At 42.2% G+C, this 25,044-nt stretch overlaps 1 protein-coding gene across 2 annotated transcripts in view; it reads left to right on the top strand.

The window, feature by feature from the left end:
* LOC144773104 (E3 ubiquitin-protein ligase TRIM39-like) overlaps positions 1 to 25,044 on the top strand; it is a 523,054-nt gene that overhangs the window by 26,289 nt on the left and 471,721 nt on the right. For both annotated transcript variants that reach the window (XM_078657969.1, XM_078657960.1), the window contains exon 2: positions 4,207 to 4,667. In XM_078657969.1, the coding sequence (XP_078514095.1) occupies positions 4,278 to 4,667 (390 nt within the window). In that variant the 5' untranslated portion in view covers positions 4,207 to 4,277. The remainder of the gene's footprint in view (positions 1 to 4,206; positions 4,668 to 25,044) is intronic.

Here is a 25,044-nt window from a genome sequence, read left to right as displayed (position 1 = left end):
AAAGTTGTAAGGACTCTTTCCACACCGCTTGAGGCTTGAGCCTTTAAGCCATATACCTGTGCTGAATAATCTTACATTTGGTTTTCTACTGTTGAATTAATACATGCTCATTACATTTGCATTTGAAGTTAAATAAAGGTAGTATATTGTCGAAAGAACTCAAGTTGGGGTCTGTAAAACGCAGGGCAAAGAGTGATGGTATGGTAGGTACTGAATCAAAAATAATTTTCAAAGATTGCTGCAAATCCAGTAGTAAATTGAAAAACAATCAGGAATACCATTGTGATCATATGACTTGGTAACAATCTATTTCATCCACTGAAGCTGTTCTGATAAAATGCTGAGGTGCACACCCATTTATTGTCATATAATACAATTTCTGGGCACTTTAGGTTTGAAACCTAGCACTGCCAACACCCCTGGTAAACTACAATTGGCTATGTATCGGTGGCATTACTTTTGGTATACTGAAGAATTTTGTATTACTAGAATGCCAGCTGCAATGTAGGCGTGCCTCCCCAGACCCCACCATAGCTAAAGTGGAACTTATGACATGACTATTGTCATACCATCATGGCTATTACATAACTGATGTGTGGTGGCAGCTAATTGATTTGTCATGCTGTATAGGTCTTCTGTCCACACCAAGCTGGGGACACTTTCTGCTGCTTCAGGTCCAGGTACCCTCATTGCTGCCTAGGCATAGGTGTGTGTAATGGGAGTCCTACTATATGTATGTAGCACCAGGCTTTTCAAGTGACCAATTTCCCCTTCTTGGGTGCTCCCTATGTTTTCTCCCTCCTCCCTTTACCACTGCACAAAACATCATATGCCAGGTAATGTGTGCTTGGTTCTAAATTCAAATAAGCCTCAATGCTGTGGGTAGATTTCTGTGTGTTTGTCCCCCTTGATCATGCTTGGCTCAGCTGGTCAGCCTGTCTGAAAGAAGGTGCCACTGAATTAGTGTGGCCAAGGGCATGGCATCTATCAAGCCCCTCCATAGGGAAGATGGGAAACCTACCCAAATCTTCCCCCCCCCCCCCCAAAAAAAAAATCCTGTGTCAAACTCTGTTAAGGATAGCGACGCCCAGTCTGCCAGTGGGTGGCTGCTGGTTGGATCCTGTAGGATGACTGCTTTCTTCACGGCACCAGAGTCAATATGAGATGCTGATTTCCATGGAACTGCATTCTAAATATTGGAAGAACTACTTGCTTGCAATTGTCTCATTTAAAATAAAATTAGTGGGTGTAAATATTAGTGGATGTTTCGTTTGAAATCGACTCCAGCTGTTTGTGGCTGTAAGTTGGCCCTGTGCTGTAGATCATATAGTCTACTTTTGACTTTAAGGAGATCTGGGCACAAACTAGAACTGAAGCAGTAATCTTAGTCGTCTCCCCTGAAGGGGTGGAAGCATGTTCCAAGACAGAGGCACACAAACATACTGTTGCTTTAAGCGAAGGAGGAGGAGACATTGTCTTGTGAGCTGAGAACCCACCTTAATTTACTTTGCGTTGTGGAGGCCAAACTGTATTGAGGGCTGATATGAAACTGGTGCCTACAGAATGAAGAGCTTTCTTGAGACCAGACTACTACTACCTCTGGCCAGCCTAACATCGAGAAATAAAAACACTTCACGATTTTGTATATCGCTGTGGTGTCTATAAGCAAGAGCCTGTGCGTGCAGTTGTCCTTTTGATGAGCACCAGGACCTCTGGTGTGAAATCCTACTGTTTGTGGCATTGAATGAGATGCTCTAGTTGTTCCCAAAACAGTGGTGCATGGCCTTCCCTGCTTTGACTATTTCCATGTGCATGTGGGTCAACAAGATGCCCACTTGTTAACCGTGCTGTACCTACAAGAGGATTTAAAACCGCTTTAACATTTGGTGCCAACAGTCTCCCCATGGTGTCCTCAGACTGCCTAGATTTTTTTGCTCAACCTGATGTGGCAGTCAGCCCTTTTTGTACCTGTGGCACTGACAATGTTGCAGTCAGACACTTGCATAAGTCGAGCATCCTCCTCGCCTGATTACCTGAATAATATCTGTTAGGCTCTATGGTAACCCTTGTCTGGTAGACTCCTCCTTAAGGAATTCTAGAACTACTGTGGTATTCACTGTACTTGCACACTTGCTGGAAATCCATGTGGTGTATTCTACCAGCAACAGAACATCTCTCTGCAAATGGTAACCAATCAAATGGTCCCATGATGTAGACGCCTAACGTTAACAAAGGATCCTTGGGTATTACTACAGGTGACAAAGGAGCACAGAAGATGTTTGGTCATAAGTGGCACACATTAAACAATCCTTGTCCAACTCTTTTACTTGATGGTCCACACTTGGCCACCAATACTTTTTTTTCCTTACGCTATCCTTCGTAAGATTCCTCCCACGATGCACTTCATTAGCCAGTTTAATCAGTTTTATCCTACTTTTTCTGAGCTCTCCATTACAAAACAGCAGCTGTTCCCTCAAATTCCAAAAGGACGTAACTTGTTGCTCCAGTTCCTTATGATTGGGTCAACTATGCACAACAAACCCTTATGGTAACCGAAAGAGCACATCTCTCATTACACCTTTCCCATTCTTCTTTATGATTTGAATCTATTTTACTTAGTTTTCTGGCATTATTTAACGCACAAAGCAGACATGACTCATGTCGCACACCAAGACGCTCTCTAATTGCAGACCAGTAGATGCCCCGCCTTATTGCTCTCTGTTTAGTAGTGTTGTTTTAGCCGCAGTAGTGCCAGTTCTGCCTTGTCCGTATCCAGTGTCTTGCTAATGTAAGTTGCCATATGTTTGGACGCAGTTTGTTTATAGGCTTTCTCTAGGTCTGCAACCTTCCCCCTCTAGCTCCAGTTTCTTATCAAGTCTGTCTTTTGAATTGTGCCACTTGCGAGAGAAATTCTCCTCGGATAACTGCTTTCAATGTTTCCCACAGTGTTCGGATGGTCATGTCAGGGGTATTGTTTGTTGCGAAAGTCTACTATGAAACGTTTGATAGTGTATATATCACCGACTCATGTTTCAGTCGATTGTCATTAAGTATCCATGTTTGTGTAGGTGTGTTTATGGGTACCACCCATAATTCGATGGTGATAGGCTAGTGATTGGAAAGGGCAAATGTCTCCATGTTCGCTTATATGGTTTGTGTGGAGATGTGTGTGGTTCTCGGGAAGTAATCCAGCCTAGCATAAGTCTGATGGGAGGCTGAGAAGGTGGTTTAGTCAGCAACTGATGGCCCAATGAGTGTTATCGAGCTTGATGTCCACCTGTGCCAGCCCAGGGAGGATATGGTGGAAGATTCAGTTTCGCGTAGTCCTCGGGGGCAGACGCTTCTATATTGCTGAGAACCATCCTTATTCGAATATTAGATCTGCAGGATCTGTTTTCTAGGCCATCTAAGTGTCTATTCTAGTTGTAAAATTTCAGCACCTCCTCCTTGAGCAATACAATGTCCTCCTCTAGCGTACAGATCCGCTGACACAAGTCCCCCAACTCATGTTTCACCTCCTTTAGGTCCTTTAAAGAAGTCGTCCCGCTCAGCGGCAATGTCCTTGCATAGCTTGCTGAAGTCTTCGATAAAGATGCAGGTGAGTGGTGCCTCAATCAACCAGTGTGATGGCTTATCAAACCTAATTTGGCCTGTTTTGTGTGAAATTCTTAAACCCAAGTTGGAAGCTCATCAAGTGTTCAGCTTTTAACCAATGAAATGCTCAATTGGACTTAAACATAAAGCAAACTAGTTATCTATAAACTTGCTCATGCTCCAATGACGCTTTGTGGGGTCAGAGCGGTGTGAATCTGCAAAAAGTTTCGTTATTGGAAATGGAGTTCGGTTAATATACACTTTAATTACTTGACAAATTCTATGAAATTACTTTTCGCTGTATTGCATGTGGTGTACTCCTTTCAGTCATATGGGTGGGAAGTTTATTTAGGAAAAATATAACCCCAGTTATTTGAAACTTGCATAGTACCACATCCTTCTCCACCACTTAACATTGCTGGACACCAAAAGCTGACTTGTTTCAGAGTGGGTCAAAATGCATGCTGTAATATATTTTGTGCAGATCTTTTAAGAGAACTTGATGTGTAGGCTACCAAAAATGAATTTGGATACGGTTATCTTGGTTGTAATACTATCTTTAAAGCACTTAAGTGCACTCATTGATAAGCCACTTTCTCCCTCTCTCCTCAGTGTCTTACATCTGGAGGCTGTAAAAATAGCATCAAGAAGGTCAACGGTCCTCATACTCCATTTTTGGGGACATGGCAGAAGCAAATGGGTTTCTTGATCTATTGAAATTTTCCACTTGTTCTATATGTGATGAACCTATCCAGTATCCAGTGGCACTAGAATGTGGACACCATTTCTGCACCAGCTGCGTCAGTCAGTCCTGGGAGAAAAGAGGGGACAATTTCCCTTGCCCCGAATGTGGACTAATATCTCCACGCCGAGAGCTCTTTTCCAACTGGCTACCCCAAGGCCCTGGGGGAGAGTTAAAGCAGGAGGAGCCAAATATTTGTATAAAACATGAGCAGCCACTACAAATGTTCTGTGAGGATGATCAAGAATTGATCTGTTCGGTGTGTTGGACTTCCGCAGACCATCAAATGCACAGTGTGAGTAAGATGGAACAGGCAGGCCTACATTACAAGGTATGTACTTAGGTATGGGATTACGATTTTTGCACTGTTTGTCACTTTGAAATTAAGAGTACAAGGCATGTGTGGTCCATAGATCTAACACTTAACTAGTTAATTGTGAATGCCTTCTTTGCAAACCCATTGGAAAATGGAGCATCCATTTTTCTCTCCTGTAACTTACTAGCGCACTGGTGCCCGATGTATTAGAGGGCAGCGTATGGTTTGTACATTACACATGGTTAGTATTACCAGGGCTCTCAGTCTATCAGTAATGCTCATTGTCAGATCTGACTGCCTAACCAGAATAGAAATTAGGCACTGTGCGCCAAGTTGCTGGAACTATGGAATTTGCTGGTCCCCGTGCTAGGGTCAAATATTTTTTTATATAATGCTGTTTTGGTTTTATCACACACATTTTGAGGTGTATTAAACTTTATTTGAATTGCAACCATTATTCCTTCCTCTACATTGTTGCTATATACTGCAGCCAGCAGTGCTGTGCATGCTTAAATTATGTGGGTGTGCGTTTTTTTGTTTTTGTTTTTTAGGGGATTTCCAACATAGATTCAGGAGGGCTAGTTCCATGGCATATTTTCAGGATGTACTCCTCTGATCCAGTTGTGCACTATTAATCATGCGCCTAGGTGGGGCGGCCCTATTCTCTTTAAATGGTATGTATTTGCTGTAGGACTTGAGGTGAAGCACCTTGACATAAGGGTTACTGATGCCTGACACTGTAATTCTTGGCTATAGAGGCTTTGAAAAAGTAACCTAACATAATGTGGGCTCTGTAAGGCCTATCTTTAGCACTACGAGGTTTGTTTGCCATCCGAAAATGTCCTGTCATCAAGGAGAACCTGCAGACTTGCTTTTCTAAGGCTGTGTGATTGCCAGCCAGTCCCAGTTACCAGTGACTTTGAATTTTTAATTAAATGCTCCAAAGAGGAGCCCAGTTTTACATTTTTTTTTAAATTGGCAAATAGGTGCTCACAAAGCCTATGTGCCTTAAGAAATATGTTTTCTACTTTCGCCTGACTCTGGATACTAGAATGTGCAGTCTGTAGAAAAAGACTGAATAACCATGTGAGTTTGTATCTTTTCAGGGTGAACCACAAAAAAACACTAAATTACCCCTAAAAGTATTTATGCATCATACAAAAAGAGTAATAAAGTAAAAACGCAAGAAAATGCCCGCACCAATTTAGAAAAAAAGAGTAACATTTAATAAACACAATCTAACCAGTAGAACCAGAGATTTAAAGTTTTTAAGGTGAAAATTGGCACCAAAAAGAACAAAGTGCCAACCAAGGGTATCTGGGAATGCGAGCCTGGGACAAAATTTAGATTTAAGGCTGACCGCGATGGAGCACGGTTTAACTACACTAAGTGGATTGGACCCGGTCTCTACTTACGTTCGGGCTTTTAATTTTTTGAAGAAAAATGCCTGAGGCTGTAAAGTTCATTTGGGCAAGGCAGCCAGCGGTGTCTGAGAAGACACAATGGTCATTGGGTAGCTGTTGGACAAAGTTGCAGTGAAGATTTCTATGTTGGGACTTGGTCTCTATTATGGAAGTCGAAAATGTCAAGTATAACTAGGCTGTATCTGACAAGATCTTCAGGAGGCAGGATACCCTTCCATAGGGGAGCCGCTGAACAGGATTTGCTGCTGCGGAGAAGAACCCAACTGGAGCTACCGCAAAGTCAGGCGGACCAGCGATGCACCTCGAGTGAATCGTTGAGCAGGTAGGGCCCGGTCCCCTCTCAGAAATTATGTGCTGAGCAGTGTCTTTGAAGTGCAAATAGGGCTGTGCACAGCAAATGCCCCTTCACCCTCCTCCCCCCCTCCCTTGCCGGAGTGACCTATCCTGCCACTACTCAGTCCCTTCTGTTGTGTAGTTCCTATAAACCTATATAGGATCTGCCACTTTTAGACCACATAAACTGCATGATTGGTGTCTAAACTGATTCCGGATACCCCCACCGGGTATGTTAGCATGTATACCTGCTAGCTCATAGTGCCACTGTAAACTCCTCTTACCAAGGAGAGAATAGTTCTTGGCAACTATCGAACATGACAACTCTGTCCCATCAGGGACCGTGGAAACCGTGCAATACTTTTCATTCAGTCACTCGTGCTCACTTTGTCTCAGAGAAATACACAGAATAAACTGTGGACATTTTCAATGAGTATTAATTGAACCAGCGTCGTTCTAGCATAAAAATAGGTGTGCTGAAACCACCATAAGATTGAAACCGATATAAATGATGAGCACCAACCGGGTAAAAGGATGGCATATTCCTACCATAGTGCTAAAACAATTAATACAGGCAGGTATGAAGATACATGACAGTAATAATGTGTACTCCTACGATGTGACCCTAACTAGATGTACCCAAGTGTACCTAGCATGTATGTAGGTGTACAGCCAAGAATCCCTCAAGGATAAAGTCTCTCTCATTCCCTGAAGTGAGAGACTGTGGGACCCCATCTTGATCTTGATGGACACTTCGCGAGGGATGTCAGATCACTGCAAGCTGGAGTGTCTGCGTGTAGGAACCTCCACGTCAGCATGGAAGTCCTTCACCCCCTCTCCCTGCCTCAGCAAGGATATGGCGTTTATACACCCAAAGTGGTATCCTCAGGGGATCTACTTTGCTGTGTCATGTCGAACTAGGATGACGGAAGGAATGACTCTTATGCATGGTTACTATGCAGAAGATGGTAGTTCTGCTGTGATTCCAAGAATTCTCATGCAAAATGAATGAGGCTAGTTTTCAGGGAAAACCCATGGCCTGTAAGCAGTCTGGTAACTCGGTAAAAGGTCAGTACCAAGAATTGTTGTGTAATGGCAGGGGAAATATAGGTGAAGAGTTTGGTTACTACCTGAGCCTATATTGGGGTACCTATATGAAACCTAATACTCTATTGTGTGATTGTCTGGGAGGAATACACAAAGACCAACTGCCACCTCCACCTAGTTATAGAGCCTAGGAATAGGCTGCAGGCACCAAATGGTTATTGCAGGAAAATGCCAATTTTATAAAAAGTCTTTACCCCAAAACACCCTGGTTGTTAGAACAGCTTGGTGCAGGTAGTAACATGCAAGGGATTTAGGGGGCAAGTAAATGGCCAATTGAACTGTGGTAGTTGTGGATACGCTCATGAGTGGGTCAGTTGTGCGGTTGACCCAAAGTTAGTGAGAGGTTTAAGTATGTCTGAGCAAGACACATTGTCTTATACAGAAGATCATATTTAAAGTTAGCTTTTCACTCCATCGTTGTTCACTTCGGTGACCCTAAGTTCATCAGCGAGACAACAAATGTAAATGTAAATGTATTTGAGCTTGTAAAGCGCACTGCTACCCGTCCGTAGGTTTCCTGGTGCTGTATAACTCTGGGGAACTCGTCCTGGCTTTCCCTGTGGGATGGTCCCTGCTGGGAGTCCCCAAGGTGGAGCCAGGCTTCCCCGGAATTGATGGGGCCGTTGTGGAGATTAGGCAAGCTAATGCCCAGAGTTGCTGAGTGGAACCCCTGATTAGAGTAAGTACCGAAGTGAGAATTATCGAGTCCGCTGACCCAAGTCCACGACCCTGCCGCGTCGGGAATTGAACCCTGGTCCCAGGCCGACTTCTGCTCCCGGGTCTGCCGCCTCTAACCAGTGAGCCACACTACTCCACGAAGTGAATCAGAAATTTCTCAGATTAAAAAAGAAACCATTCAGAACAGAGTTGCTTGGCCCTTTCCTGTTGGAGCATTTAAAAGCAGAATCCATACTGTGGGTACAACAATTGCAAAATATCCACTGAAGACACTGAATATAAAAGGGGATATAGCTGCATTGAGGTCAAATGCAGCATATATGTAATGGTCCTCACCATTGAAACATCCCAAAGACTCTCAAACAGCTAGAGGAGTTTCTTGAATTAGAACAAAGTATCAAAGACAACCAAACTTTAGGATGCTAAAGAGTTACTAGAAAAAATCGACCAAGACATTGCAGAATTTAAGGACTTCACGATCAATCAAAAAAGATCAAATTTGACAAGTGCAGTAAATAATTCATTATTGAAACAATGTACCCTTACTGGCAAAACGACTTTTATTTAAGACTAACGTTATGCAGATATATACTAGGCTATCAAACCAAATCAAAACACAAATACTTTTCTTTTTCAGAGACCTCTTTGTTGTCTACAGGTGACGGTGGAGAAGGAGCTTCAAACCAAAATTTACAGACCAGAAACCAACAGCGTTTTTTAGGACTGGGTCAGCAAAAGGGGCAAAACCAGAAACAGTTACCAAAATCAGCCATGGGAAATGACCACCACCCTCAGACCGTTTTACAAGAACCAACGAATTCTCTGGTTGTCCATTTGTCCACTAGACCTCTATCCAATATCGAGGAAAGTGCCTTACATAAGGAACTAACTTTTGTTCTAGGGAAATACACTAATTTAGTGAGGCGTAAGATTGAAGCTTTGGAAATCTGTCTTAATTTGTTGAAAAGCCTTCGTTCTAAACCAGGACTGTGTACAATTAAGGGAAGCATTGGGCCTCGGGGCCGCTACGGTGGAGTTCCACGCCTCCACGTAGCCCGAGTTCCTGTTCCTGACTCCTCCTCCACCTCGAGGTCGATGGCGAACGCTGCTGCTGCTCTGGCGTGCCGTGTTGCACTTCGCTGAGATTGCCGAGGACTATCCAAATTTGCTGAAGCCGATTAAAGCAGGCATGGCTAACAGAGCTGAAAATCGGCTTGTTAAGGAGACGTAAGGAAGTGAGGTGAGCGGCGCCTCAACTCCTACGGACTCGGCCTGGGTGCGAGATACAATGTATCAGGATAGACTAACTCTGGCCGCAAGCTAACGCTTCTATATGAATGCCTTTCCATTTGCTGTTTTCCGCTTCGACTTGTGATAATATGCCGAGGGCGTTTTAAAGCGCTTCAAGAAGATTGCTGTAACTGTCGGGGGAAGTGTAAAAAAAAAAAAAAAACTGCCATTGGATTCAGACTTTCTCTTTTTTGCACTAATCTGGTGCTGGGGCTGTCATCTGTCCGAGGCTGTGGTGATTCGGTGGCTGACTGCAGCTGACAGTGGACTTGGCTGTGGAACAGTGTTGCTGGCGCCGTGCAGAGAGCAGTGCTTTGGCTGACATTTGGGGGAATTAACAAGCACCTTGGAGCACCTTGGAGCCGATTGAAAGGCTCGGATTTCAAATTTGACGATAGAGGTGGGGACTTCGGATAACTGGGGGCTCTACAGGTGATTGAAATCGCTCTACCCCGTCGCTTTAACCATATTGTGGAGCGTGTGGGTAAGACTACAGGTCCCAGCATTCCCAACGATTTGGCTTTTTTTGTGGTTAAACCGGACCAATTCTGATTGAAATCCTTTTGCTCCACCGCTTCCGTTATATGGTTAAGCATTTAGCGTTGACGCCGCTGTATGGGCTTTGAATGACTGAGGGTCCTGGTTTTTTTTTTTTTTTTTTTTCTCTGATATTTAAATGACTCACTCACACAGACTGTTGTACGCCTGCTGTAAGATTAGTCCTTCTCACTAAACGCCACAGTTGCCTTTTTCTTTTCAAACTCTCTCTGAGGCCCGGTGTGGGAAAAAACTACTAGTCCCAGCATTTATAGCCATTTGAGAGGCTATTGGACTAATTCTGATTCAGATCACTCTGCCCTGCCGCTTCCGCTATATAGCTTTGCGTTGAAGCCGCTGTGAGGGCAAGACTTCGAGTAAACTGGGGTCCTGCCAGTGATTGAATCATCGTAAATTTCAAGTACTAGCACCCCCGACGCCCTGACTTTCTTTGGTGTTTACTAGACTTGTTCTGGTCAAAGATTGGAGGTCAGAAAACTTTGAGAAACTTTGAGGTGGGAATACTTCGTCTTGCTCTCTGATTATGGTCAAGCAATTGACAGGACCAGAGCGATTTAAAAAAAACGTCAACAACTGAAAGATAAATCGGAAAAGGCTAAACTAGCGGGATCTGCCACAGAGAAGGAAAACTCTTCTCTGGAAAAGTCAGAGAGCTCTGAAGAGGGTGAAAATAATCTCCTAACCGATAATAAGGGAAAGGAGGTATTAGAGCTGCCCGTGATTGGAATGGATATGGCCTTGTCAAGTTCTGTAGAAAAATCACCAGGGATGGTACAAGGCGTGAATTTTACAGTGACACATGATCCACAGGTCCCCAAAGACGCACTGGCTATTTCAAATTCTACTTCTACTTCTAAAGTGTCTAAACCATTTCCATTATTCGAGCGGAAGGGCGCAGCACTCATCGCTACTAATGCAGTTGGGACCCGGGCAATTTTTTCAGGGGCTCCAGTCCTCCTAAATTCCACAGATTCAACAACGCCACCAAACAATGTAGTTAACTTAATAGATTCTTTGTCCTCAGATATAAAAAACGCATGTTTGAGTGAGAGTCTCGTCTCAATTTCTCCCTCTACGGTTGTTCCTCCTGTCGTGTCTTCTATTTTGCCACAATCCAAATTAGATCTGAATGACGATCCAATGGCACAAAGCCCGATTTTGGAGATGGACACTAAGACTACTGGGGACTTCCAAATCTCTGTGAAAGACATGTTAAACTTGATACTGGGGGAAATAAGAGAAGTTAAACTTGATACTGGGGGAAATAAGAGAAATGAAGCAATTTCAAAAGGCTGAATTGGCAGTAATTAGTAATCGTTTGGACAAAATAGAAGATTCAATGGCAACTTTTACAACTCTATTTCACGAATCCGAGACTAGAATTTCAGGGCTGGAGGACAATATAACTACTATGCAGAAGGAGGTATCTACAATTTGAAAATCGTCAAAAGCCTTTGAAATTAAATTGGATGAGTTAGAGAATTACAATAGAAGGTCAAACCTTCGAGTAGTGGGTGTGCCAGAGAATATTGAAGGCTCGGATATGATGCAATGGATTACTTCCTTTTTTTCTCGTGAGGTAATCCCTGAGTTTAAGGGAGATTTAACAATCACACGCGTGCATCGAGTTCCAGCTGGTCCATTTCTCAACTCCCCATTTCCTCGGACAATTATTGTTAACTTTGCTGACGTACGTGTCAGAGACAATCCTATCACAGGCCTTTAAGCAAAGACCATTTCATGCCAATCCAACTACTAAATGTCGGATTTTCTCCGATATGTCGGCTGCTGCTGCTAGACGGAGAAAAGACTTTGTAAAGATCTTGCAATTATTCAAAGAAAAGGGTGTCCAAGCATCAATGGCACAGCAGGCCAAGTTAAAAGTTTTGATAAAAGGCAAATTCTACTTGTTTACTGATGTTGATGAGGCGCGGGAGATGCTTAACCAGTTGCAGAGTTAAGCCCTAATAAGACATTGATGTGACTAGATATGATTGTGGGGAGGAGGGCAGGTGAGGAACAGGGGGATCACAGGGTCAGGGGCGCAACAACAAGGCGCCTCCATGAGAAGGGTCAGTGTCAGGTGGCCAGCGTGGGGAGGAGGTGAAGGTGTAGTGCAGGGCCACAGGGCTAGGTGCTGGAGGGGAGCACCTGAGGTGGGGTGTAGGGTGGGGGGGGGGGGGAGAAAAGAATTGAAGTTCTTGCTGGATTTTGATGAAAAAATAAGTAGGCAAGATGTATGTATTAACGGATTATTAATGGTTTATATAAGTGTTTATTGGGGGGCTTAGAGTGATTTCTTTCAACGTTAATGGGCTGAATAATAAAAAAAATTTGAGCAATTGAGCTCTGGATTAAGTCAGAACGACCAGCTGTTGTAATGCTTCAAGAAACTCATATTTCTACTGCCAATATTAATGCATTCTCTATGCTTAACCTGGCCATTATATAGAGGGTTTTCATGCGCTCAAGAATCTAAAAGCGGGGTCGCCATTTTTCTATATCCGAATTTAGATGCAGACATTGTCCAGTATGAAGATGGGGGGAGGGGGGGTGGTGCTGGGTCACGTGTTTAATAAAAGATAGGAAAAGACCAATTACTTTTGTTAGTTTCTATGCCCCAGTGGAAGACCTTGCCCCAATTTATGATGAGTTATTTCAATCTTTGTTGTTAGTTAGGGGGGACATAGTGATAGGCGGTGATTTTAATATCCTCATGGATATAAAATTAGATTCCACTGGTATGTCAAGGAGACAATCTAAACCAAAATCAAGAAGGTCCATTATGCAGAATATATCATTATTGGATCTTTGTGATCCTTGGCGCACAACATTTCCATAGAAAAAATAATTTACGTGTTGGTCTGGGAGACATAGATCCTTGTCCCAATTAGATTTTTTTTCTGGCTTCAAGGCTATTAAAATTCTCCTACCAAAAACTTTTTCACAATGGTTTTTCAGACCACGCAATGTTGTTAATTGAATTTGAAATAGGCGAAGAGATTAAGCCATCTAAAAGATGGATATTTAATAAAATGTATCTGCAGGACAATAATTGGATTTCTTTTTTAAAAACTGAAATTACTGAGTTTACAGCACGTAATCTAGATACAGCCCCACTCCATATTGTATGGGATTCACTAAAAGCTTTTATTCGTGGTATCATAATTAGTAAAGATGCAGAAGAATGGCGCATTATTAAACAAACTAAGACCTCACTTTATCAAAAAATCCATTCACTTACTTTGCTGCGCCAAGTTAATCCTTCCAGTGATGTACAAAAAAAATTAAATGAGGCTAAACGTGAACTTAATACGTTTCTTTTTACACAGAGCGAACAGCAATTCTCAATAAAATCTCAGATCTACGAGGAAAGTAATTTCTCTGGGAAACTTCTTGCATGGCAGGCAAAAGAGCAAGTTGCCGAAAGTTGATACTTCTGTCACTCCAGTTGAAGTATCTCAGACTGATGCTATTGGCACTATTATGCTGTCCCACTATAAACAGATTTACAGTCAACAGCAAATAGTAGATCACTCCAAGCTCTCAGATTTTTTATCCAGATACAATATGCCCTCCCGAACGCAGGTAGAAAGTGATTCAATGCAGCGTTTATTTTCCAAATCCAAACTAGAATTAGTGGTTAAGAATTTACCAATTGGCAAAGCCTGTGGCCCGGATGGCTTTCCGGCTGAATTTTTTAAGAGTTTCTTTACTGTCTTTTCTGATTTATTAATACAATTATTTAACTATGTTAATGGGTGGTCAAGTATCGGATTCTTTCGGGGAGGGGACCGTTGTGGGTTTTCCAAAAAAAGGTAATTGTTTAAAAGACCCTAACTCTTATAGGCCTATCACGTTACTTAATACCGATTACAAGATCCTCACTAAATTACTGGCAATAAGTTTTAATTCAATTGCAACTGATCTTATTCACTTAGATCAGAATGGCTTTGTGGCAGGCCGGCAGTTAGTGACCAATACCCATTTTCTCACGGAAGCACTAGATTATTTTCAGGTTAAAAAAATTCCGGCTTTATTTTGCTATTGGATGCTGAGAAAGCTTTTGATTTAGTGGTGTGGTCTACTTTATTTGCTATTTTAAAACATTTTGGTATTCCCTCACATATTACTAGTTTAATTCAAAATTTATACACGGGTGCCAGAGCAAATATAATTATTAATTCTGTGTTGGCAGGCACAGTATCGGTCCATCGAGGCACTAGGCAGGGTTGCCCCCTATCCCCTATCCTTTTTGCTTTTTTTATCGAACCGCTAGCCACAGCAATCCGCGAATCTGTAAATATCCCTCCACCAATTACATCTATGGCAAAAATTAAACTCTATGCTGATGATATCATGTTGATAATTAAGACGGATATCCAATCTCAAACTGCGGTTTTGCAGCTCTTTGAAGAATTCGAGGCCCTAGGAGGTTACCGAATTAATAAAAAAAAAAGGAAATATTAGTGTGTGGAGGGGGGGAGGTGGATCTACACGCAGATTTAGCTGGTTGTATTAACGTAAGACCAAAACTGTATTTAGGGGTTATGTTTTCTACCTCGGTATCAGATTTAGTTAAGCTGAATTTTGACCCACTTTTTAGAAAGGTACAATCCTTATTTACTAGATGGGATTCACTTCCATTTACTATTATGGGACGGGTGGCACTCCTAAAGATGTCTGTACTTCCACTATTTAATTTTTTATTTTTCTGCTATTCCGTGCTTTTTATCTAGTGGTTTTTTTCAAAAGTAGAATCATTATTTTCAAGCTTTATATGGGCTAAAAACGCCCTAGGATTGCACTGAAAACACTGTACGTGGATATCGATTCAGGAGGCTTATCTGTTCCTAATCTTAGAGATTATTATAGTGGATATTTTGCCCAATATTTAGAACGATTTAAATCCGGAACACCGAATCCCAAATTATTCATTAATTTTTTTTATGACCAAATTAGTCCGGAGGCTCAAACCCCAGTCCCTCTGCACATCCCTAAATCGCTAAAACTCACTCGATCTAAAATAATGTATTGGTTCTTTAAACGTTGCGACGCTCTTCTAAAAAGGCATTCTCTCCCGCAGTTCAACTCTAGAACTCCTTTAAGGAATGCTCTTTTTTTTGGGAATCCAAATTGGAGTAGATATTTTATTATGGGAGCGGGCTGGGTTTAGCACTCTTTCAGATTTCTTAATAGAAGGGGCCTGGCTGTTACCCGGAGAGATGCAGCAATTAATCTCAGGAAATTTTATGTTATTAAATTCATGTTTCGATTTTCAAAGTACTAGGACAAGTTGAGCCAAGAACGATCGACTCTCCTTGTCAGTTGTGGGATTATCTGTTTTTGTGTCCTCAGAGTAAGAAGCCAGGAGCATGGAAACATTATTTAGCTCAACATATAGAATTAGACCTTAGCACAAGAGTCATTAAAAAATGGCAGGAGCAAGAAAATAATGTTCTTACTGTGAATACATGGAAATGTATAAATAAATTGAATTTTAGTGTCCTTCGAGGCTCTAACTGGAGGAGAATGTTTTTTTTCACTAAATGGCTCCTATATCGAACTCCTGCTGTCATTTCTAAAATGTATCCGAATGTTAGCGCCACCTGTTTTAGATGTCAGCAATACAGTCCCGCTAATTGGTCCCACACTGTTGCTTACTGTGTTAAAATTGTTCCTTATTGGAATGAGATTTTCGTATATTTACAAACGTACTGTGTTCAGATTGCTTATAACGTCAAACTATTACTTTATGGATATGATTCTGATCTTGGATTATCAGAACAGATGGTAAAACTATTATTTATTGTGATGGCAGTGGCAAGGTCTCTGGTGCTTCAGAACTGGAAATTAATAGAAGCTCTTTCGTTTAATGCCTGGCTTCAGAAAATGAGAAATGTTAGAATGAGTGAATTTCGTTGCGCACAGCGAATTGGGGGGTTGAGGAAATTTTGACAAAATTTGGAAATCGTTTTTTGAGTAATTTTGGGAATTTTATTCTGTAAACTATGATTTTGTATTCTTGGTCGTCAATATATGCATTTTCTGTTTATTAATTGAAATTATGATACAAGAACTTCAATAATAAAAAGTAAAAAAAAAAAAAGGGAAGCATTGGGCCTATAAATTAAATTGACCTTCTGTCCATCTCCTAATCTGATTCCAAAACACTATTTTATCTGCTATTGATGGCCTTGAAACAACAAAGGATTACATTAAATATAAAATCACAAGCGCAGAAAAAATGTCACTGACCCAGTTAGAAAAGGACAACAATCCTAATTATGCAGGCAAACAAAGGGGCGCCATTGTTATATGGGGAATGGATGACTACAGAAAGGAAGGGGAAAGGCAAGTGTACGACACAAGTTTGAGTTTTTTGCAAAAGAAGCATGCCAGAGTATCGATACTGTATTTAATACTTAAATTGCACAAAGACCCAATCATGCCACCAGGTCGCCCGATAGTGTCTGGCGTCGTTTCTGTTCTGAAACCTATTGTGAAATATGTAGATTCATTTTTTTAAACCTTTAATGCTGCAGGTACCATCCTACCTAAGGTATACAACAGATTTTATAAATGAGATAGAATATCTTGAATTTAATCCCTTGATGCACATATTAGTGACGTTAGATGTCGCATCTGTCTACACGCAAATTCTGCAAGAGGATGGTCTTGGTGCAATTGAAGCTTTCCTGGAAGAAAGACCACAACCACACCAGGTGCCTACGAGCTTTATTTTTCAACTGGCAGAATTTTCCTTACAATTTTTTTTTTTCAAATTTCAGGATGAGCATTTCATTTAAATCAAAGGGACAGCTACGGGCGGTCCCTTTGCTCCAGAGCTGGTTGTACTTTTTATGGCCGAATCTGAGGATCAATTCATTTAAGAAAAGAACCAGTTTGTCCACCACATTGTGAGGTGGCTAAGGTTTATTGATATTTTTTGTGTATGGGATGGTCAAGATTAAAGTCTAAACCAGTTTTGTACGTGGCTGAATAACAGGTCGCCTGATATTAAGTTCACGATTACGAGCAATAAATCGCAGATTGAACTTTTAGATGTTGTCATAGACTAATGGCAGTTGACAACTACTTTACTCTCAAAACCCACTGATCGGAACAATGCGTTACATTACATCAGTGATCACCCACAGAGCCTCCTCGATAATTTGCTTCAGGATCAAGATTGCTGCACTAATGAGAGCGAAAGTAGTGGGCTTAAAGAAAAATCTAGATGGACATCACAGCTCTCTAGTGGTAATAATATAGATGCCTTTTACACAAGTGTAAATAGGGAGTTAGATATCTTGGAACAGAGACTGAAGGAGATCAAACAGTCTCATTATAAGAACAATTTGACATACAATGAAAAGACTGCACTTAAGACTCTCGCGGAAGACAACTCCCTCATTATCAAAGAGGAAGATACGGGGGGAATGTTGTCTTAATGGACAAGGTCAAATATGATGCAGAAGTACTTCGCCAATTGAGCAATAGAGATTGCTATATAGAATTTCCTCATAATCCCATATTTGACATTTCCAATAACATCAATTGTCATCTTAAAAGATGGCATACTGAGACCATCATTGGTGATGAGTATTAATATTTGACCATTGACAGACCACGCTTCCCGTGACTTTACACCTTACCGAAGGTTCATAAGGATGCTATGTTACCCCCTGATAGACCTATTGTATCAGGGATAGGGGGCCCTACCGAACAACTTTCAGAGTTTGTTGACATATTTTCACAGCCATATGTAATGAACTTACCTTCAAATATAAAGGACACTAAATGTTGCCAGATTTCAGGGTATGTACGACCAACTGTTCCCCCAGGAGCGAAGAGAATATCCCCTCTGTTCTCAGAAATACCGCTCCCCAGTGTATTTATAGATTTCACTACAGAAAGCCAATCTCTCCAAAAAAAGAAGAGACCAAGAAAATCATCCGAGAAGTCCCAATCGCAGCCGGTGAGGAGAAGGCCAGTTCCAAGGTAACTGACAAAAAGTAGAAGGAACAATAACACAATCAGTTAGAGATAGTAAGATCAAACATAAATGCGTACAACTAAACCAATTTTACCCGTTGTGCAATCTCCCACACTTACTTGTTAGGTTGGCACTGGTAGGCTTTCAATAGAAATGGTCTCTTGAACAAAAGGCTGAACAGTCCTTTGTATAAATAAAGAAATGAACAGAAATCCAAAAGGAACACTGTTCCTACAGTCAATAGTTTCAGAAGCAAAGTTCACTGTATAGATAACGAACGAGATTGCGCTCCTGCGCTGTTGTCAAAAAGGTACAGGACTGTAATCCAATATGAAGATCCGCTGAGCAGAAATGCTCCAGTCTAAAAAAAAAAAAAAACACCAGTTCAAAAATAAACCTGACCAGAAATCCTCAGCCGAGCAAAGACAAAATCTGTCCTGGAACACTCCACGGATAAAACTAGGAAGGCGGGGGTTCCTCACAGGACATTCGTGCATGACGAAGTATATGCAAACGTGACCAGTTCAACGCAATACCAGCCGCGAATTAAACAAAAAAGAAAATGTGCGCACACAAGCAGGCTTAACCTCGCGGTTAGATATAACCAACCAGAAGGAGGAGGGATTATAGCGGAGTAAAGAACACTCGCTATGTGGGAGGGAGACGGAAGGGAAAGGAGATGAATACCGATAGAAGGTAGGAGGCGCGTCCTTGCGCTGGGCTGAATAATCGGTACTCAAAAAGGTCACCATACAAACAGGCGATCCGACGGGCAGACAGGAGATGAAAGGTCTGATAAGTGGTGCGCAGAGACCCGAAATTACACCACTTCCACGAGTCCAAAGAATCCAAGGCAAGGTAGAAAGAGGGATCAGAATCCAACACAGGGTAGCGAGGCAGGACACAGCAGTCGAAGAAAGCCAAGCATAGATTCACTGCAGCTGAGAGCTTAAATCTTCCATGTCACCTGACCAGTTCCCAATAGCATGGGAGTGCACAACCTTCTTTTTATTTTTTTTGTAAAAACAATTTTTATTGGCAGTCAAGTTCAAAAAGTACATTACAAGGAAAAGCAATCATGGCATTAGCTGACAGGTCAGGATAACTTTACAGTTCCAACAAGACGCCTTTTATATAGAACAATCCCCCCAACCGAGCTGTCCCACCCTTTATCCCACCCCCGCAGTCAGTGTGCTATACTCCTCTCCCACAATCATTTAAGTGTTAGCCTATTCACTTCCTTGAGAAGCCGTAGTTGCACAACCTTCTTTTTAGATAGGGATTCTGGGAGATGTAGTTTTAATATCCCACAGACAGCTCGACTTCTGCCAGTTCTCCCCCCTAAAGGCCATCTCACAGGTCTGGGTTTAGAAGGATGAAGTGCATGAAATCTTCGCACTAATAAAGGTGCATGCACATTTTCTGCGGGTTCCCATGTTCTATCCTCAGGAGAATATCCCACCCAATCTATTAGGTATTGTAATTTTCCTTGGTGTCTTCGGGAATCAACTATGCGTTTAACCTCCTATTCCATTTCTTCTTCCACTTGAATAGGAGGAGGAGGATGAGGTTCAGGACAAGAAGGAGTTTTAAAGGGTTTAATCAAAGACGTATGGAACGCAGGATGTATCTGCATTTCTGGAGGGAGATCTAATTTCACTGCCATGGGATTTATAATCTTGGTGATTTTGAAGGGACCTATGTATCTGGGTTGTAGTTTACGAGGCCCTGGTAGTTTAAGGTGTTTTCTGGCTAGCCAGACCTGTTCATCGATTTTATTACTAGGAGCTGGTAGTCTGTCTGCTTGTTTCTTCATACGTTCCTTGGCTACCATCAATTCTTTTCTGGCTTGATTCCAAATAGATACTAGGTGCTTATGATGGTCTGAAACTGCGGGGGTGTAAGTCCAAAAGGGGATAAATCCAAAGGGAGGAATTTGGGATGATATCCAGTGGTGAAGAAGAAAGCTGAGACCTTGGAAGCTGAGTGTGTGGAATTATTGTAGGCAAACTCTGCCAAAGGTAGAGCCTGCACCCAGTTACTAGTAACGGTAGTAAGTAAACATCTTAGAAATTGCTCAAGGGTCTGGTTTGTTCTCTCTGTCTGACCATCAGTTTGAGGATGGAAAGCTGTAGAGAGATGATGGTCAATGCGAAGAGTTTTACATAACCCTTGCCAACACTTGGAAATAAACTGAGGGTCTCTATCTGACACTATCATAGAAGGTAAACCATGAAGACGTACTATCTTTTGGATGAATGCATCAGTCAGTTCCAGTGCCGTGGGTAGTCTCTTGAGAGGGATAAAATGGGCCATTTTAGATAACCTATCCACTACCACTAATATAGTAGAATATCCCTGCGTGCTGGGTAAGTCTGTGATAAAGTCCATACTAATGGAGGACCAGGGACTATTAGGTACAGGCAAGGGTTGTAGTAATCCGGCCGGGGCACAGTGCAACACCTTTTGTCTGGCACATGTGGGACAGTTTTTAACATACTCTGCGATTTCCTGATCCATTCCTTTCCACCAAAACTAACGTTGACAGATTAACCACTTGGCTGCTAAGGCACATGATGCACTTCCATTGACTTTCCATTGAAATCAATGGAAACTCCATGACGAGTTACCCTTGTCATTAGCACTGAAGGGGTTAAGAGGGTTTTTTTCTACCCCTGGGTGAGCTGCCATAGGTAGCGCATGACACCAATTTATTATCAGTTATCGTGTTTCATGGGTAGGGAGGAACAACCGATTTTCATGGAAAAACGGACTATATCTGATCTGGTTTCTAGGATCACTTAACCATTCTTGGTGTTCAACAGAAGTCAAGGCCTGTTCTAAGAGCTCAAAGAATCTAGTGGATCGTGTCTCATGTTTATTACCCACAGCAATGAATTTATTTTCTGGAATAACGGGTATAGGTGTTTCTACGGTCTCCCTATGTTCCTTCCCTAAACGCTATAAAGCGTCTGCTTTCCCTTGTTTGACACCAGATCGAAAATGGATCACAATCGTATTCACAGAAGGACACCCACCTCATCTGTCTAGGGGTCAATGCTCGGACAGTTCTAAAATATTGGAGATTTCGATGATCAGAGTAGATGGTAATACTATGTGGGAATCCTAGCAGATAATGGCGCCACTCCTGAAATGCCATCTTAATGGCGAGTATTCCTCTTTCTCCAATTGTGTAGTTTTGTTCAGCCTGTGACCATGTTTGGGAGAAATATGCTATTGGATGAAGAGTGCCAGTAGTGGGGTCTCATTGTGATAACACCCCTCCTACTGCATATTGCGAGCCATCAGCTTCCACGTAATAGGGTTGTGTTTTATCTGCATGACGTACAATGGGTGCGGAAGTGGAGCTGTTTTTTAACGTTGTAAAGGCTGTGTCTGCTGCTTGATCTCACTTAAACAAGACCCCCTTTTTTTAGAAGACTAGGAATGGGCGTGATTAGGTCTGAGAAATGATTAATAAATCTCCTGTAAAAGTTGGCAAATCCTAAAAATGGTTGAACTTCCTTAACTGTCGATGGTTTAGGCCAATTGGAGACACAGAGACTTTGGCAGGGTCCATGTGTATGCCTTTTGGGGAGATGACAAACCCCAAAAACGCTACTTTGCGAGTATGGAAAAAACATTTCTCTAGTTTAGCAAACCGATGGTGCTCTTGTGTCGCGATTACCAGCCTTCAACCTAGTAAAGGATTGAAGGGGACAGAGCAACACAGTACACCTTTGAAAATTTTGCCCGAGAAACATGTACGCTATTTGTTTAACTGCACTGCATCTCCCAGAAGGCACTGGTGGGAAAAAACCGATCACGGAACACCACGTTGATATAAGCCCCGCCTCTTCCTGAGGAGGGTGCTTGACAATCGACTTCTTGCCCGATCGCGTAGCGGAAGGTGCTTCCCCGCTGGATTCCGTTGGGGTTTTTCTATGCCAAAGCTGCCGAGTTCCTTGATCACCTGGTCCCCGTGTGCTCGTATCCCAAGCCTGAGGAGGATTCTGAATAGTTCAGACGTGAGCACCATTCTGGAACGTCTCATCAGCTCGTGTTTCCTCGAGCCATCAAGACGCTGATTTTCACGCTTGCTGAGGACAACGCGACGAACAGGTATTTCTCATCTCCCCGTGAGAGTGGAAGACTGCGCCTGGAGGCGCTCTCCTCTCGGGAGCACGCTGTGTTGTTCCTAGTTCAGAAAGATATCGGCATTCACTTTTAACGAATAATCGACATTGGGACCAGGAAAATAGTTGGTCTCTAGCCTGTTTATTATCAGAGTGCATTCTGGTATTTAGAGGTAGTGAATTATTGCAAACTGGTACGTGGCGCAGGGAATGCTGAAATTCCTTCAGCGCTTTATTCGTGACATTTTGAAAGTCCTGGCAGGACTGCCAGGATATTGGTTCTGACTTTCTTTCCACGAATTGCATACGTTATAAGAACTGTTCTAAGAAGAGAACTATTAGGATATTCTTTTCCAGAGGGTTAAGTTCAAGACTTTATTGGGCTTATTATGGAAGGCGGTCTGTCTAGTACAAGGAGCATCTCCAGAAGCTGGGTTACTGTGTTGCAGGTTTTCAATCTCTGCTCACAATAGGTATATACCATGAGGTTTACAGGGCTAGGGATTAAAGTATACTACAGGATTGTATGTAGTATGTTTATGGTCATCCTGCCTTTTTTCTGTGCATTAGGAAGTACCCAGGCAAGACAGAAAATCCAGTCTAGACCAGACCAGAGGAAGTGTACCTTCTTTTGTTATTTTGTCCCCTTCCCTTTTTCCTTGGATACTTCCTTCTAGGCACTTGGGAAAAGCAAGTGTGTGGAAGAAGTGTTCAGGGTAAGTGGGAAGATACTCTTCATGACCTCGTTCCTGCTGCCAGTTACAGCTGAGGTTAGTGGCATTACATAAACTGTGCTGCTGACAACCACGACATCTTGTAACTTACGTAGTATAAGCCTCACGTGTTCAACATGGTTCTTGTCATTCTGAGAGTAAATTAGGATATCGTCTATATAGACGATGACTAACAAGTCCAAGTATTCTCGCAGTATTCCGTTTATAAAAAATTGAAAGGCCGCTGGAGCCTTACATAGCCCAAAGGGCATAACGCAGTATTCGGAAAGACCAAATTTAGTCCTGAAGGCAGTCTTCCACTCATCTCCTTCGCGGACTCTGATTAAATGGTAGGCTCCTTGTAAATCAAGCTTAGTTAAAATGGTGGCCTTCCTTACTTGATCTAAGAGGTTGGAGATGAGTGGAAGAGGATACTTATTTTTAATGGTCCCTTTGTTTAAGGATCTCTAATCCAGACATGTTCTCAGGCCCCCTTCTCGTTTAGGGATGAATAAGAGGCGAAGAGACTGGTGAGGTGGAGTGTCTTATAAATCCCTTCTTTAACATGTCTTGCAGGTATTCAGCCAGATATTTAGTTTCAGGTTCTGTGAGAATAGATCCTGCTTACAGGCAGATCTGCGGCAGGTACCAGACCAATTCGGCAATCATCAGACCTGTGCGGTGGAAGGGCTACTGCTTTGTCTTCATCAAACACATCTGCAAAGTCTTCATACTCCTTAGGTAGCCAAGAGGACTCTGATAGCGAGAGAACAACTTGGAGGCATATGCCAATGGGTGATCTCTCGATAACAATGGGTCATGCAGTAAGATGAACGTAGTGTAACTTTCCGAGAAACCCTGTCAATCAAAGGATTATGCTGTTGAAGCCAAGGTACTCCTAAAATGGCTCCAAAGGTGGGTGTATCAATCAAATCAAAAGAAATAATTTCAGAGTGACCATTATCACACATCATGATGATATCGGAGGTGTGATGTGTAATTATGCCTGATAATTCAGATCTAGCTACAGTTCTTACTTTTTCCGGGTGTTTTTTCAAGATAAATTCTAATTACAAAGCACGGGCCATAGCTATATCCAAGAAGTTACCCGTTGCTCCAGAGTCTAGTAGTATCGACATGTTTTGTCGGATTTGAGAGGGCAAAAGGAAAACCACATTAATAGTGAAATGTTTCGGGACATGAGTCACGGTGTTCGCCAAATATTTTGAGGTCTGTACTTTAGACGGACTTGGAGGAGCGACCTCTACATTCCCCAAGTCTGCTAGTTTTCCGACTGCACAGTCAGACCAGTCTTGCTGGTGAAAGCCTTTGATGGTATCAAACTTTAACTGGACACTCTTTAGCAAAGTGGCCTCCTTTGCCACAATATAAACAGAGATTCAGTTTCCTACGCTTTTCATTTTCTTCGCTGGATAGGGGACCTCTGACGCTTCCTATCTGCATAAGTTCACTAGTGTCTTTTATTTCTTTATTGTCGTTCCTGGCTAGAAATAAACAAGAGCACTCTCCTCTAGTTTTTTCTCCTTTCCTCTCGGAAAGACGATGGTCTAACTTAACCACTGGGTCCATAAAAGCAGAACAATCTTCCGGAGGATTTACTATCTGAAAAAGAATGTCCTTGAGTTCGTCTTTTAGACCTCTATAGAACAGGGATGTTCTCTTTTTTCCTCAGGCCAATGTGTCTCGGTAACCAAATGATTAAAGGTGGTAATATACGTCAATAAATCCTTAGACCGATGTTTTTTAGGTTTAGCAGCTCATTATCACTAGCCTGCATATAAGAGTGACGTGCAAACAGGCTCCTCATTCTTTCTTTAAACTGAGCAAGGTCATACAAAATAGGGTCGTCATTTTCTACAAGCGGCACCGCCCACTGGGCAGCATTGCCACTTAGATATGAGATTATAAAGGCTACTTTAGCAGCGTCAAAGAAAAACCAAAGGTGATCATGGACGGAGCGTTGAGAATACAAACTCACCCCCAGTCAACTGATCTGGGTTTAATCCATCACCGTTCTTTAGCTCACTCCGCCACCCCAGTTCAGACATGGCCATATGCAAATCAGTCTGACCCTGTGCCTCATGGGAACAGTCCAGCCCGAACTGCCAAGCCATGTCTTCCCTGGACCGGAAT

The sequence above is a fragment of the Lissotriton helveticus genome, chromosome 1_1, assembly GCF_964261635.1.
Source record: "Lissotriton helveticus chromosome 1_1, aLisHel1.1, whole genome shotgun sequence".
Lineage (NCBI taxonomy): Eukaryota > Metazoa > Chordata > Amphibia > Caudata > Salamandridae > Lissotriton > Lissotriton helveticus.
The sequence above is the reverse complement of the archived record's forward strand: the minus strand, read 5'-3'. Positions and strand labels throughout refer to the sequence as shown.